General features: G+C 40.0%; 1 protein-coding gene across 2 annotated transcripts in view; it reads left to right on the top strand.

Moving 5' to 3' along the window:
* Positions 1 to 101: 101 nt before the first annotated feature.
* Positions 102 to 16,051, top strand: part of map4k5 (mitogen-activated protein kinase kinase kinase kinase 5) — a 56,211-nt gene continuing 40,261 nt past the window's right edge. For both annotated transcript variants that reach the window (XM_083634134.1, XM_083634135.1), the window contains exons 1-3: positions 102 to 443; positions 779 to 1,023; positions 4,059 to 4,116. In XM_083634134.1, the coding sequence (XP_083490260.1) occupies positions 916 to 1,023; positions 4,059 to 4,116 (166 nt within the window). In that variant the 5' untranslated portion in view covers positions 102 to 443; positions 779 to 915. The remainder of the gene's footprint in view (positions 444 to 778; positions 1,024 to 4,058; positions 4,117 to 16,051) is intronic.

The following is a 16,051-nucleotide window of genomic DNA, read 5'->3' on the forward strand; positions in this document are numbered from 1 at the left end:
CTTTACGAGGAGTACTTGGACATAGCAGGAGCAGAACCCTGGCTGGAACTGCGACTCAAAAAGCTTAGTCGCAGACTGTTGTGTTTTGGAGTGATTTGGAATAGAGTGATTTCGGAGTTGATCATTGTGTGGTTTTCCACTTGATGTTTTAGAGAAGCGCCTCTGATTAGCTTCTCTAAACCTGTCAGCAGGGGGAAATGACATGTCAACGTCTAACCTGATGCTGGAATTCTTGCGAGTCAACTCAATTGCAACGTCTGCCGCTGCGGGACAGAAGAAGAGAGAGTGAACAGCAGCAGCAGCCAAGTGAAGTTTACACTTTCCTCGAGAACAAAGGGACGCTTTTGTTTTGGATGATTGTTCGACGCCATAATATAGTTACATGCTTCAAACAACATTTAACATGCAAGACCTACTCATCCGCCGTGTTTATGCTGTGAAAGGTAGGCTCACTTGGAATTTAGAACCAGTAGCTACGAAGCTAACGTTAGCTAGTTAGCATTATCTTTCTAGCCTGAAGGCTAAAAGCCCCTCACTCACCCTGTCCACACTTGGCTCGGACTATTTGCTGGAATTGATGTCTCTGCCATACAGAAGCTACTGTATAGATTATATAATCCGTAAACACCATAAAATTATAATAATCCGTGCCCGTGTCTGTTAACTTCTCCTGTTAAATAGGCCAAACTTTTATGTGTGCTATTATGATTGAGCGTGTTCCCTTTGAGTGTTTACACAATGCTTCCTTCTAAACTTTTCTTATGCGTCTCATTATCAGGACATGGAACAGGGGAAGAACCGTCTATGTAACAGTTACTAAAGACCCCCCCTCCCCTCATCAAACCACTCTCGCCACATTTGATCAAGCCAACTAAATGTAAAGGATCATTTGTGTCAACAAACCATCGAGCTGCCATGGACATCTTTCCCCGGCCAAGCGGTGAAATTCAGAGAAGAAACCCTCAGCACGATTTTGAGCTGATTCAACGGGTGGGAAGCGGCACATATGGAGACGTGTACAAGGTATAGTACTGGCTTCCACAGCCTGTCAGTCTCATTTCAGGTATCTTCACCCATGTGCATACCAGCATCACATGACTAATCAACCCCGGGCTGTAATCCGAATTGAAGGCAGAGTGTTGTTTGAGGCATGACAGCATAGGCTAACATATTTGACAGTAGCTGTTGAATGAGGACCAAGTTCCACACATCCGTTCTACTTGCCTCCTTCAGTGAGATTAAAAACAAACTGTGTTTGGCTGAAATAACTGCAGTTGATGTGATGTTGCATTGTTAGCTGTTGATCCACTTTGATCTCAGGTGGTTGCAATTTTGGAGGAAAGTTACTCATGTTTCATTGACATGGAGCTGGAGAGCAGGCCATGTTGCTCTCCTGTCTTTAGCATCACTTATCAAAAAGTAAACTAGTTGTAGAGAAAAAGGCTTTTTCTCTCCTGTCTGTTGCATCAAGTGTAGACTACATCAAGTGAGGTGTATTGTGTTGCTGGAGAATTTTCTTGTTCATCCATCCGCCACAGATGACTAGGCGGCCAGTTTGATGTAATGTGCGATAGTTCAGGCTGCCTGTCATGGCTCCTCGCCCCACAAAGCCATCTCTGGCAAGCAGCCCCCCTCCAGACAGGCCGCTGGTGGAATGCTGCGCCTGGTATTCTCCCAGAGCACACAGGCTCAGGGCTGCGGCGGGCTGAAATACGATCAGGCCCCTGTCCAAACATGCGTTTGGCTATGGGTGTGTTCTGTGCCGCACTGACAGCGGAAATACTTGAAATTGGGAAAAGTCCTCCTCTGGCCTGCTTTGCATAGTTGAATTTGAATAGGCATGGCATTCCTTGCATCGGATTAATGTAGCTGATTGTCTATTACTATGTTTGACGGGATCATGAGTGACATCTTAACCTTATTTCATTGCATGACAATATTAGGGCCTGGCTGAGATGATCTAAATACTATCATTTGGAAATCACATGCAAAATTAGATTTGTTGTTGATTTTTCTTCATTACTCACTGTGTCATATCATTCGTACTCAATGTAATTTGTAATTCCCCTCTAAACCAAACAATCAAATTTCCAACAATAATTCGTATGTAGTCTGGAATCTTGTTTAATTCTTCAATCTTCAAATTTTTAACGGGTGTGTTAAAATTTGAAGTTTTAGTTCATTGTGCCAATATAGGTGCACAGAGCACCAATACCAGTCGCAGCCTAGTATTTATGTCAAAGTTGGATGCATTGCAAACTCTGTTGGTTTCAATTGTGCCCACATCCTCACGACAATTAGTTGAGCATTCACTAAGTAGACCTCAACATCAGGCACACCTGTTTACTCCTGACAAGATGATTGATCTGATGCCAGATCTTGTCTCTTTGCACTGTGTATCAGTGGTCTGTACTCTGCAGCATGCCAGACTTTAGCCAAAGGTTGCTTAAGGTTGTTAAAGCTCTGCTGTCTGGTAGTTTAACACTTTTTCTTAAACTGTCTTTTGAACTTCTCCTTTTTAGGTTGAGTTCTCAGGTTTGGTTTAGCTATCTTGAGAAATGTAGGCCTCGACGACACCAGGTTGTGAGTAACTGTTTAGCTGATAACTGAACATACCGTAGTTAGATTCACTGACTTCCTGTTCCTAAGTTGAAAATACACATTTTGAAAAGCTCCAAGGCCAATATATGTGCTATGTTATGATGCAGCATAGTAGTGAGCGTGCCAACAGTAAAATATTATTGTAAAATTGTCTGTTATGTGTTTATGTGCTTGTGTGTGTGCGGTATCAGTGGCCGGACAATTCCAAACGGTGTGTGGGAGACTGTTTATATGTCTGAGTCACCACAGCACAGTCTCAGTGTTGGAAGGTGGTGGGTTTTTCTGGAGGGTTTTCTGGTTTACAGATGATTTAGCTGTTCAGCCTGATGATGCATCACTCTCACGGCTTAGGAGGCATCATGCAGTCTTCTTGACCTGGATTTAGAAGTCAGAGCAACCTACTTTCACAAATGTCATAGATGATGGAGAGATACATTTTAAATCTATTTGGGTAAATTGAGGCGTTGTCATTGACATAATAAAATAGAGTGTGTTGAGTCCCTTCTTGCTGACTAACTCTCTGGCCATGGTTTGACTTAATTAACTCTGCTGATGATGCTCAGTAAAGAGGCCTTTTGGTTTGATTTCAGTTCTCTCAGTGTGAATATAATGTCGAACATGTCAAATAGAGCAGCATGATAATAACATGTTCTCCCATTGAGTGTAATGGATCGTTTCCACTCTGATCGTCCCGATGACATTCATCGCTCTCATGCCCATGTAGGCTACATTGTTAAAGGAGAATTTCAATATTTTTCAAACTAGACCTTATTTTTATATTTACCGGTATTCATTTATTCGTTTATTTATTTATTTGTTTGTTTGTTTTTTATGTTTAACTAACTAGTCAGAGCAGACATTTTTGAAATTGGTGCAGTATTGAGCCAGATCGCATCAGCCGGGCAGCAGCTGCAATGGCTACAATGTAATCAACACTGTTCATAATCATTGTTATTGTAAAAGAGAGAGAGAGAGAGAGAAAATTAACAACAAGCAAACAACACAACTCTCGTGAGACTCTCGTGAGACTCTCGCGAGAGTTGGATCAAGCAGAAGGTAAATGATTAATAGATTATAATTCTCTATAATAATGTCACGATGGAATCATCTGATCCTGTCAGTTAGTCAAAACAAGCTTGTTTTAGTGCAGTAGGGCTAGGGGCGGCTGGGGCGCATGTGGGAAAAGCAGCTGCCAAGTGCCAACTGAAGCCATATTGGTCAATACTGCACCAATTTATAAGATTTTTCTGTTCACATTACTCAGTTATACATACAAAATTATGAAAATAGGGTCCAGCTTGAAAAATATAGAAATTCTCCTTTTAACTGATGTCCCAGTATTGCATCATGTTAATGGTTTGACTGACCAGTTGAACAGCAAGCTATGATTTAGTCTGATAGCAACATTTGTGTGATATTTCAGCCTTGCATCAAAGTGATGTGTTTTGTGTTTTCAGGCTCGAAACATACAAACAGGAGAGCTTGCTGCTGTGAAGATTATAAAGTTGGAACCAGGTAAGATGCTTACCTCATTCTCTCTGTTTTTCACATCTCACTGGGACAAATAGCCTGTTTTTGGATGCCTAGCCTAAGATGTGGCGACTGAAAAGTCAGGAAAATAAATTTGATCATTTCCTGGTTTTGAAAAATCTGGGAATGCACAAAAAGTATTACAAATATTGAAAATATGCTGTTGTATAGTGACAGTATCTGCTGTTATGAGAAGAATAATCTCTGTTTATAGATTGCTAGGGCCTGGTTGTCCCTGTCCAGCCCGCCTGTTAGCAATCATCATATTGAATAGTAATCAAAATACCCAAGCCACTGAGAGATTAAGGGTGTATTCACACCTATCTCGTTTGGAGCAGTTGTTCCGAAACGGAGAGCATTTTCCCCCTTGGTGCGGTTCGTTTGGGGGAGTGTGAACACAGCAATCGCACTCGGATGCGGGACAAAACAAGCGGACCGAGATCGCCAAGAAAGCGTGGTCTCGGTCTGCTTCCAAACGAACTCTGGTGCGGTTCGTTTGTGGTGAGAACGTGATCCGTCCTCGATCCGCCACAACTGCAGTAAACGGTGTGCATTTTTGGATAAACCAGCTGCCGTAGTCAGCTGCGCTGTGCGTAATGCCCTGAAGAACGAGCATTTTTATCGTTTAAAATTAACAACATCTTTCAGATCCTGTTTTGGCGACTTGTGACTTGCATCGATAAACTTTGGGGGATTTTTGGATCATCACATCAGCAGTTTGAACTCAATCAACTTACCTCGGACCATGGGAAGCAACGTTAATGTGTTGAATCTCTACGGATTTTGCCTGTATTTTGTGTGCGGTGTGCTGCTGCGCAGCGGGTGCTGCTCCCTCCCTCTCTCTGGTCTCCATTCAATAAATGAAAACAAATCGTGGTAATCAGAGCCAGCCTTCTTTGTGATAAGATTGTCTGGTTCAATCAAACAATGAGACTGATTGCATGTCTTCCTCGAAATGTCCGTTATTATTAAATTATTTATTAATATTTTATTCCTGACAGGACAGGTGTTAATATAGCCTACCGGTAGGCTATATGTCTCGGCTAATCCTCATATCCGTGATAGCCTAATAGCAGAATTTGCGAGGGTCTTTGATCTTCTATCGCTATCGCCTAAATAGGCTAAATAAATACATACAGGCTACATAGCATATATTAATAAATAAATAAAGAACTTTCTCCCTCTCCCGATCCCTCCCTCTTTCTTTCTTTCTCTCTCTCTCTCTCTCTCTCTCTCCTCGCACGGCGCACGCCCGACATAGCCTACAATGTAGGTCTAACAAAACGCATTTTTATAATCATATAGGAAAATCTCTGGGAATTATTTTGTCCATCCCGAGAGGCTATTAGCCTATCAGAGTGTCTGCTGGCCAATCCAGGAAGTTTGACAATACTATTTGGATCGTTTGATTTGTGGCTGTGTGAACACAAACGAACCAAGGCACAAATGCAACAATTGTATCAATTAAGTACCTGAATCGGAACAAAGCAAACGACCTACAGGTGTGAATACACCCTAAGGTCTTGAAAAAAATCCATATTATGGGCCATATCACAGGAAAACACAATACAATAAACTGTGAAACTCTTCACGGCGATGTCACCACCAGCTTCACCGCCTCCCAGGCAGAGAGAGAGACTCACGTGTGTTAAAGTGATACTCAACACGTTACTACTGAGGCAGCAGTCAGCTGTGGCTCGTGTCCGTTTTTTTTTTTTTTTTTTTTTTCTCAAAAAAGGGCGGGGAGGGCAGGAGAGGAGGATCTTTATGAGCAGGCTCTGCTGGGGGTCTGGACTGCTGATGAGTTGGTGTGATCCAGATTAGTAGGATTACGAGAGGGCTTTGTACCACCGGCAAGCAGACAAAGCCCAGATGATTACCAGTCATTGAAGGAAGAGATTTCCCTCTTGTTTGTTTTCATTCACCGTGTCACTGTTGCTGTTACGCTGCGGGGGGGTTTAGAGTTGTGTTTTTCTATTGAGTTCACACACGTGCTTATTTCCTCCAGTGTTCTCCTCTGTTTGAGCTGTCAACTCAACATGAGGCAGATGAAGATATCATCACTGCACTGATTCTGTTCTTTTCTTTCTCCTGATCACTCAGAAGAGGCCTTGAGCGTTACATAAAGCCTAGACATGTTGGGTTTTTCCGTCCACCTGTTTTTATGCAAATTTTCAATTTGTGCATAAAAAACCTGAGTGGAATGCTGCAAAATTCTAAAAAACCTCCAAATATCGCAAAAGAATTCTCATGCTTCGGGGAAGGTGGAAAAGTTGGGTGTATAGATAAAAGGTAAATGCAGTGGAAACAGATTAAGCGAATCTTCTGTTGTCTCAAAAAGCACACAGTTTCATGTTGACATGTCAGCCCACACTAAATAGGGCTACACTTGTAAGGTAAATAATGGTAAATAAGCAGTACAATTGTTAGACCGCCGTTGTGTGTTTAAACAGAAGACTGGGATTACTGTTAATTGATCCATGGATTATAATGTTATGCTTGCAGTTGAAGAGTGGCACCTGGGCAATCCAGAAATGGCATCTTATGGTCTATGTACTGTATGTGCCTTTGTAGATCATCAAGAAACTTTCAAATGAATAACGTTAGATGTGTTTAATAGAGCTTGGTCGCTGCCTGCCTCCAAGACGGCGCATGTATCGGGTCTAGCAGCAGATCAGCAGAGGCAGACAGCCTCAAACACCAGGTGATTGACGGCTCTATAATTCGCATAATAGCAACAGATGGAAACGCGTATTATTTTGCCTTTTCTTTTGCCGACTTTCTGAAAATTCGATTAAAATTTGCGATACCTTTTGGATGGAAACCCAAAATATAGTCTGCTAGCTGGAATATAGCAGGAGTAGCCTATGGATGATATTTTAATGCCGTGTGTATCTGTATGAACTTGAAGCAGAAGATCAGGGGGCTTGGAAGGAAGCCTGAGAGGGACACGACAGGTTGTTTTCTTGCGCTCATGGCTCTTGGAAATACGAGAATGTTATGAAATACTCATTAACACATTCCACATTCATAGTGCTTATCATTCATAGTGCTTATCATTCATAGTGTTTATCATTCATAGTGCTTATCATTATAGAGCTTATCATTCATAGTGTTTATCATTCATAGTGCTTATCATTATAGAGCTTATCATTATAGAGCTTATCATTCATAGTGCTTATCATTCATAGTGCTTATCATTCATAGTGCTTATCATTCATAGTGCTTATCATTCATAGTGCTTATCATTATAGAGCTTATCATTCATAGTGCTTATCATTCATAGTGCTTATCATTCATAGTGCTTATCATTCATAGTGCTTATCATTATAAAGCTTATCATTCATAGAGCTTATCATTCATAGTGCTTATCATTCATAGTGCTTATCATTCATAGTGCTTATCATTATAAAGCTTATCATTCATAGAGCTTATCATTCATAGTGCTTATCATTCATAGAGCTTATCATTCATAGTGCTTATCATTCATAGTGTTTATCATTCATAGTGCTTATCATTCATAGTGCTTATCATTCATAGTGCTTATCATTCATAGAGCTTATCATTCATAGTGCTTATCATTCATAGTGCTTATCATTCATAGTGTTTATCATTCATAGTGCTCATCATTCATAGTGCTTATCATTCATAGTGTTTATCATTCATAGTGCTCATCATTCATAGTGCTTATCATTCATAGTGCTTATCATTCATAGTGTTTATCATTCATAGTGCTTATCATTCATAGTGCTTATCATTCATAGTGCTTATCATTCATAGTGTTTATCATTCATAGTGCTTATCATTCATAGTGCTTATCATTCATAGTGTTTATCATTCATAGTGCTTATCATTCATAGTGCTTATCATTCATAGTGCTTATCATTCATAGTGTTTATCATTCATAGTGCTCATCATTCATAGAGCTTATCATTCATAGTGTTTATCATTCATAGTGCTTATCATTCATAGAGCTTATCATTCATAGTGCTTATCATTCATAGTGCTTATCATTCATAGAGCTTATCATTCATAGTGTTTATCATTCATAGTGCTTATCATTCATAGTGCTTATCATTCATAGAGCTTATCATTCATAGTGTTTATCATTCATAGAGCTTATCATTCATAGAGCTTATCATTCATAGTGCTTATCATTCATAGAGCTTATCATTCATAGTGCTTATCATTCATAGTGTTTATCATTCATAGTGCTTATCATTCATAGTGCTTATCATTCATAGAGCTTATCATTCATAGTGCTTATCATTCATAGTGCTTATCATTATAGAGCTTATCATTCATAGAGCTTATCATTCATAGTGCTTATCATTCATAGTGCTTATCATTCATAGTGCTTATCATTCATAGTGCTTATCATTCATAGAGCTTATCATTCATAGTGCTTATCATTCATAGTGCTTATCATTCATAGTGTTTATCATTCATAGTGCTCATCATTCATAGTGCTTATCATTCATAGTGTTTATCATTCATAGTGCTCATCATTCATAGTGCTTATCATTCATAGTGCTTATCATTCATAGTGTTTATCATTCATAGTGCTTATCATTCATAGTGCTTATCATTCATAGTGCTTATCATTCATAGTGTTTATCATTCATAGTGCTTATCATTCATAGTGCTTATCATTCATAGTGTTTATCATTCATAGTGCTTATCATTCATAGTGCTTATCATTCATAGTGCTTATCATTCATAGTGTTTATCATTCATAGTGCTCATCATTCATAGTGCTTATCATTCATAGTGCTTATCATTCATAGTGCTCATCATTCATAGTGCTTATCATTCATAGTGCTTATCATTCATAGTGTTTATCATTCATAGTGCTTATCATTCATAGAGCTTATCATTCATAGTGCTTATCATTCATAGTGCTTATCATTCATAGAGCTTATCATTCATAGTGTTTATCATTCATAGTGCTTATCATTCATAGTGCTTATCATTCATAGAGCTTATCATTCATAGTGTTTATCATTCATAGAGCTTATCATTCATAGAGCTTATCATTCATAGTGCTTATCATTCATAGAGCTTATCATTCATAGTGCTTATCATTCATAGTGCTTATCATTCATAGTGCTTATCATTCATAGAGCTTATCATTCATAGAGCTTATCATTCATAGTGCTTATCATTCATAGAGCTTATCATTCATAGAGCTTATCATTATAGAGCTTATCATTCATAGTGCTTATCATTATAGAGCTTATCATTCATAGAGCTTATCATTCATAGTGCTTATCATTCATAGTGCTTATCATTCATAGTGCTTATCATTCATAGTGTTTATCATTCATAGAGTTTATCATTCATAGTGCTTATCATTCATAGTGCTTATCATTCATAGAGTTTATCATTCATAGTGCTTATCATTCATAGAGCTTATCATTATAGAGCTTATCATTCATAGTGCTTATCATTATAGAGCTTATCATCAGGGCTCCAAAGTGCGACCTATTAGGTCGCATGTGCCACCTAATTTCAAAATGTGCGAGTTAATTTGCAATCAGGTCGCACTCGTGCGACTTGGGAGAATGAGAGAGGATAATATTTTTTTCCCCCCCAACCAATCGCCTGCTTCAGATCGCATCTTTCTGTCCCCTCTGCTCCCCGTCTGCCTGCGCGTGCCTCTGTGCTGCAAGACAGCGGTTACGTCACTCACTCACAATACACACACCGGGTAGTGGCGAAAAAGTGTTTGGAAGTTGCACTCTCTCTATAGCGAAAGCAGCTTGGGCGAGAACAAACAGCAGAGCAGCTAACATGGCGTCGCCTGTCTGGCAATTTTACAACTTGTTGCCGTTTGCATTGTGTGCTCAAAGGAGATACCGCATGGGCGAATGTGACAATCCGCCAGGAGAATGGATATCACTTTGTAGTTAGTCAAACTCAGGCATGCGCTGCGCTGCGCACGGAGGGAAGAGGCGCAACAGAGTGAAGCCTGCCCTGTACCCCGCGGCCTCTCACCAGGCAAGACCGCGGCTTCACCAAACACCCTGCGGCCTAGCGGAGCGCTGCAGCTCAACTAACTACAGGAGCTTGCTGAGCAGCGGACTTTTTTCACTCTGAAAACAATTGAAACCACCGCCACGACTTTATTTCACCAGAGGCGAAGTCAGCAACACAAAGACTGATGGAAATAACAGTCAGCAACGACAGCAAGAAACGAAAAGAAATAAATGCAAAGCTAATGGAATTCATATGTCTTGATCAGCAGCCGCTGTCTGTTGTGGAAGACCTCGGGTTCAAACGCCTCATATCCTGCTTGGATCCACGTTACACGCTGCCAGGACGTAAATATTTAACTGACGTTTGCCTGCCGGAATTATACCAAATTGTTTACAAGCACATCGAGAGCCTTATGAAAGACAACACCACGTCAATCAGCTTCACGACTGACATTTGGAGTTCGAGTGTCTGTCCTATGTCCATGCTGAGCCTAACTGCGCAGTTTATTGATGAAAAGTTCGACCTGAACAAAGTTGTACTTCACTCACAAGAGTTTTCTGGGTCACACACCGCGGAGGCTATCGCTGCAGCTTTCACAGACATGTTCCAAGCTGTGTTGGTGCACATGTTGTGTACATAGTATTATATTTTTTGTTTTATAAGACTATTTATTTTTCCACAGGAAAGTTACAGTATACAGTCTACTCTGTAATAAATAATAATAAAACGGTTGCCAACTCATGATACTTTCTCATCTCCTAATTTTAATACTTAATATACAATGTCGATGTTGTTAAGAATAATTAAATATATGAATAATGCGACACAATAAATAGAAGGCTTGAATTGATGGATTTGACGCGGTGATCGGTGATCGGCCATATCGGGATCGGCAGATACTGCTTCCAGTGATCGGTGATCGGTGATCGGCCTCAAAAAAGCTGATCGGAGCATCTCTACGTATTAGTGTTGAGGGTCCAGCACTGGAGGACTATGATGCCAGGCAGGATGTTAAGGTGTGGTTCTCCAAGGGAAAGGCCCCCAGGAGGCCTAACTTTAAGAGTTGGCCAGTGTCCATGCAGGCCAGGACTGATTCCAGTCTTTGGATCTCATAGAAATGGCAGCATCACAGGCAATCTACAGGCTCACAGTTAGCTGTAAGCTCTAGATTGTCTGTTTTGGCTCTGACATGCTGCCATAGAACACATGTTGAATGTGATCCAAAACACAGTGAGTAAATGTATGCTGCTGTTTATGTTTATTGTAAGTTGTGCAGTTTTATTGACTGGAGCTTATTTGAACTGAATGTGTTAATGCTGCTGTGGTCAGGTGGAGTGTCACTTTAAGTTGGCTGTTGCACTGTTGGATAAGTTGAGGATGCTGTCTGTGCTGTGGAAACACTCAGAATCGACTTGTCTGTTTCTCTCTACCTCCTCATCTCCTCCGCCATCTCCAGCACTAGTTCCTCATGTCATTACATGATGTATGTTATTTTATGGTTTGATTTTATTATTCATATAAGAAGACCTTGTGTCAACTGCTCATGCAGTGTTTAATCAATCGATTAAAACATTTGATAAATGTCAAGTTTGAGTCATAGTCAATTTTTACATCAGATCACGGCAATACTACGGTATTTGGAATATAAATGTATCATCGGCATCATGGCATGAAAAGGTTATGTGTTAATTGTCACACGGTAAAAAAATATGGTGCTACCTAATTTATTTTTGTGCTACCTAATGAAACAGTAGGTAGCACTAGTGCTACCTGGAAAAAAACGAGTTTGGAGCCCTGCTTATCATTCATAGAGCTTATCATTATAGAGCTTATCATTCATAGTGCTTATCATTATAGAGCTTATCATTCATAGAGCTTATCATTCATAGAGCTTATCATTCATAGTGCTTATCATTCATAGAGTTTATCATTATAGAGCTTATCATTCATAGTGCTTATCATTATAGAGCTTATCATTCATAGTGCTTATCATTCATAGTGCTTATCATTCATAGAGCTTATCATTCATAGTGCTTATCATTCATAGAGTTTATCATTATAGAGCTTATCATTCATAGTGCTTATCATTATAGAGCTTATCATTCATAGAGCTTATCATTCATAGTGCTTATCATTCATAGTGCTTATCATTCATAGAGCTTATCATTCATAGAGCTTATCATTCATAGAGCTTATCATTCATAGAGCTTATCATTCATAGTGCTTATCATTCATAGTGCTTATCATTCATAGTGTTTATCATTCATAGAGTTTATCATTCATAGTGCTTATCATTCATAGAGCTTATCATTCATAGAGCTTATCATTCATAGAGCTTATCATTCATAGAGCTTATCATTCATAGAGCTTATCATTCATAGAGTTTATCATTATAGAGCTTATCATTCATAGTGCTTATCATTATAGAGCTTATCATTCATAGAGCTTATCATTCATAGTGCTTATCATTCATAGTGCTTATCATTCATAGAGCTTATCATTCATAGAGCTTATCATTCATAGTGCTTATCATTATAGAGCTTATCATTCATAGAGCTTATCATTCATAGAGTTTATCATTCATAGAGCTTATCATTCATAGAGCTTATCATTCATAGAGCTTATCATTCATAGAGTTTATCATTATAGAGCTTATCATTCATAGTGCTTATCATTCATAGTGCTTATCATTCATAGAGCTTATCATTCATAGTGCTTATCATTCATAGAGTTTATCATTCATAGAGCTTATCATTCATAGTGCTTATCATTCATAGTGCTTATCATTCATAGAGCTTATCATTCATAGTGCTTATCATTCATAGAGTTTATCATTCATAGTGCTTATCATTCATAGAGCTTATCATTCATAGAGCTTATCATTCATAGAGCTTATCATTCATAGAGCTTATCATTCATAGAGCTTATCATTCATAGTGCTTATCATTCATAGTGCTTATCATTCATAGAGCTTATCATTCATAGTGCTTATCATTCATAGTGCTTATCATTCATAGAGCTTATCATTCATAGAGCTTATCATTCATAGAGCTTATCATTCATAGAGCTTATCATTCATAGAGCTTATCATTCATAGTGCTTATCATTCATAGTGCTTATCATTCATAGTGTTTATCATTCATAGTGCTCATCATTCATAGAGCTTATCATTATAGTGCTCATCATTTGCGGAAGCCTGAATCTCTGAGCACTTACAGTATCGGGTAAGAAAAGGGGGGCAGAAATGATAAATAGATGGACAGTGAAAAATGGCTCCTCTAGTATAACTGGGTTTAAAATGGATAGAGGGGGGCGCTGCTGAGGGGGATAGGGAAGACTTTCTAGTCCAAATAGACCCATGGTCCCATGCCCATAAGCATTAGACAAAGTTCATATTTGCTCTATTCACTTAAGATGGAACAAAGATGAACTTGGTCTCAAGATGTGTTTGAGAAAGCCAGCCAGGGCATCCTGTTTGAGCCGGACTCTTTACTCTTCTCTTCTTGTAAGCGTGACTCTCTTGTATGGTTGAGGTAAAGAGCTGTGGGCGGAGCCTACAAGCGTGACTCTCTCGTATGGTTGAGGTAAAGAGCTGTGGGCGGAGCCTACAAGCGTGACTCTCTCGTATGGTTCAGGTAAAGAGCTGTGGGCGGAGCCTACAAGCGTGACTCTCTCGTATGGTTCAGGTAAAGAGCTGTGGGCGGAGCCTGCAAGCGTGACTCTCTCGTATGGTTCAGGTAAAGAGCTGTGGGCGGAGCCTGCAAGCGTGACTCTCTCGTATGGTTCAGGTAAAGAGCTGTGGGCGGAGCCTGGAATCAAACAGGTTGGACCAGGAGGAGCGAGGCTGCTATGAAGGAAAGGCCAGAGAAAGGAGCTCTAGGAGTGCTTTAACCCTCAGGGTTCAGTGACTCTGAGGCACAAGCACACCGCTGTGACACGTTGCAATGAATGACCATTATCATAAAGCCAATTACAGTTGGTCTTCACTCAGGGACTATTGAGGGGCAGCTTCACCACTTTCATTTAGAGAGGGATCTTCAAAGACTCATTTGATTATGTAGCAGCATTTCCTGTCTTTGCAGAGAACACAGTTAGATACGGGCGACACGTAACCGCATCCATATCACTACAACTCTGTGCTGGTCTGTCTGTCTCAGAGAAATTTCCACCTACAGCCTGGTAGCATTGTGTCAGCAAGCCACTGTGTTATGACAAAGCAATTACTCAACATAAGCATGCAAGCTAATCCATTTACTTCCGTGAGCTGTAAGTCATAGCCATCGCAGAAACAGCTGTAAGTAAAGTCATAGCCATCTCAGAAACAGCTGTAAGTCATAGCCATCTCAGAAACAGCTGTAAGTCATAGCCATCTCAGAAACAACTGTAAGTCATAACCATCTCAGAAACAGCTGTAAGTCATAACCATCTCAGAAACAGCTGTAAGTCATAACCATCTCAGAAACAACTAAGTCATAACCATCTCAGAAACAGCTGTAAGTCATAACCATCTCAGAAACAGCTGTAAGTCATAGCCATCGCAGAAACAGCTGTAAGTCATAGCCATCTCAGAAACAACTAAGTCATAACCATCTCAGAAACAGCTGTAAGTCATAGCCATCTCAGAAACAGCTGTAAGTCATAGCCATCTCAGAAACAGCTGTAAGTCATAGCCATCACAGAAACAGCTGTAAGTCATAGCCATCTCAGAAACAGCTGTAAGTCATAGCCATCTCAGAAACAGCTGTAAGTCATAGCCATCTCAGAAACAGCTGTAAGTCATAGCCATCTCAGAAACAGCTGTAAGTCATAGCCATCTCAGAAACAGCTGTAAGTCATAACCATCGCAGAAACAACTAAGTCATAACCATCTCAGAAACAGCTGTAAGTCATAACCATCTCAGAAACAGCTGTAAGTCATAGCCATCTCAGAAACAACTAAGTCATAACCATCTCAGAAACAGCTGTAAGTCATAGCCATCTCAGAAACAGCTGTAAGTCATAACCATCGCAGAAACAACTAAGTCATAACCATCTCAGAAACAGCTGTAAGTCATAGCCATCTCAGAAACAGCTGTAAGTCATAACCATCGCAGAAATAACTAAGTCATAACCATCACAGAAACAGCTGTAAGTCATAGCCATCACAGAAACAGCTGTAAGTCATAGCCATCTCAGAAACAGCTGTAAGTCATAGCATCCCAAACAGCTGTAAGTCATAGCCATCACAGAAACAGCTGTAAGTCATAGCCATCACAGAAACAGCTGTAAGTCATAGCCATCTCAGAAACAGCTGTAAGTCATAGCCATCACAGAAACAGCTGTAAGTCATAGCCATCACAGAAACAGCTGTAAGTCATAGCCATCTCAGAAACAGCTGTAAGTCATAGCCATCACAGAAACAGCTGTAAGTCATAGCCATCGCAGAAACAGCTGTAAGTCATAGCCATCACAGAAACAGCTGTAAGTCATAGCCATCACAGAAACAGCTGTAAGTCATAGCCATCACAGAAACAGCTGTAAGTCATAGCCATCTCAGAAACAGCTGTAAGTCATAGCCATCACAGAAACAGCTGTAAGTCATAGCCATCGCAGAAACAGCTGTAAGTCATAGCCATCGCAGAAACAGCTGTAAGTCATAGCCATCTCAGAAATAGTTTTGAAACGTCCTCCAGAGGGGCTTTGGTTAATGATCGAGGAAAGTATTCTTAGAAATCCGGAATCTCCTTTTAATGTATGTACTGTACTGTGCACTTGACAGTTCTCTGTTGTGTATTGTTGTTGTGTTTTGTTGAAGGCTAAAGTGACTGGGAACAAAAGGTCTTGGTATGAGCTTGGTGAAATGATCTGAATGTCTCCAGCACAGTGAAGTGAAGCCTGCATGGAATGTGTTGCTGTGCAGAGAGCAGAGGGAAGTGTTCAGTGTGAGAGGAAGTGGCTACGC

The sequence above is a fragment of the Poromitra crassiceps genome (assembly GCF_964638095.1).
Source record: "Poromitra crassiceps genome assembly, chromosome: 3".
NCBI lineage: Eukaryota > Metazoa > Chordata > Actinopteri > Beryciformes > Melamphaidae > Poromitra > Poromitra crassiceps.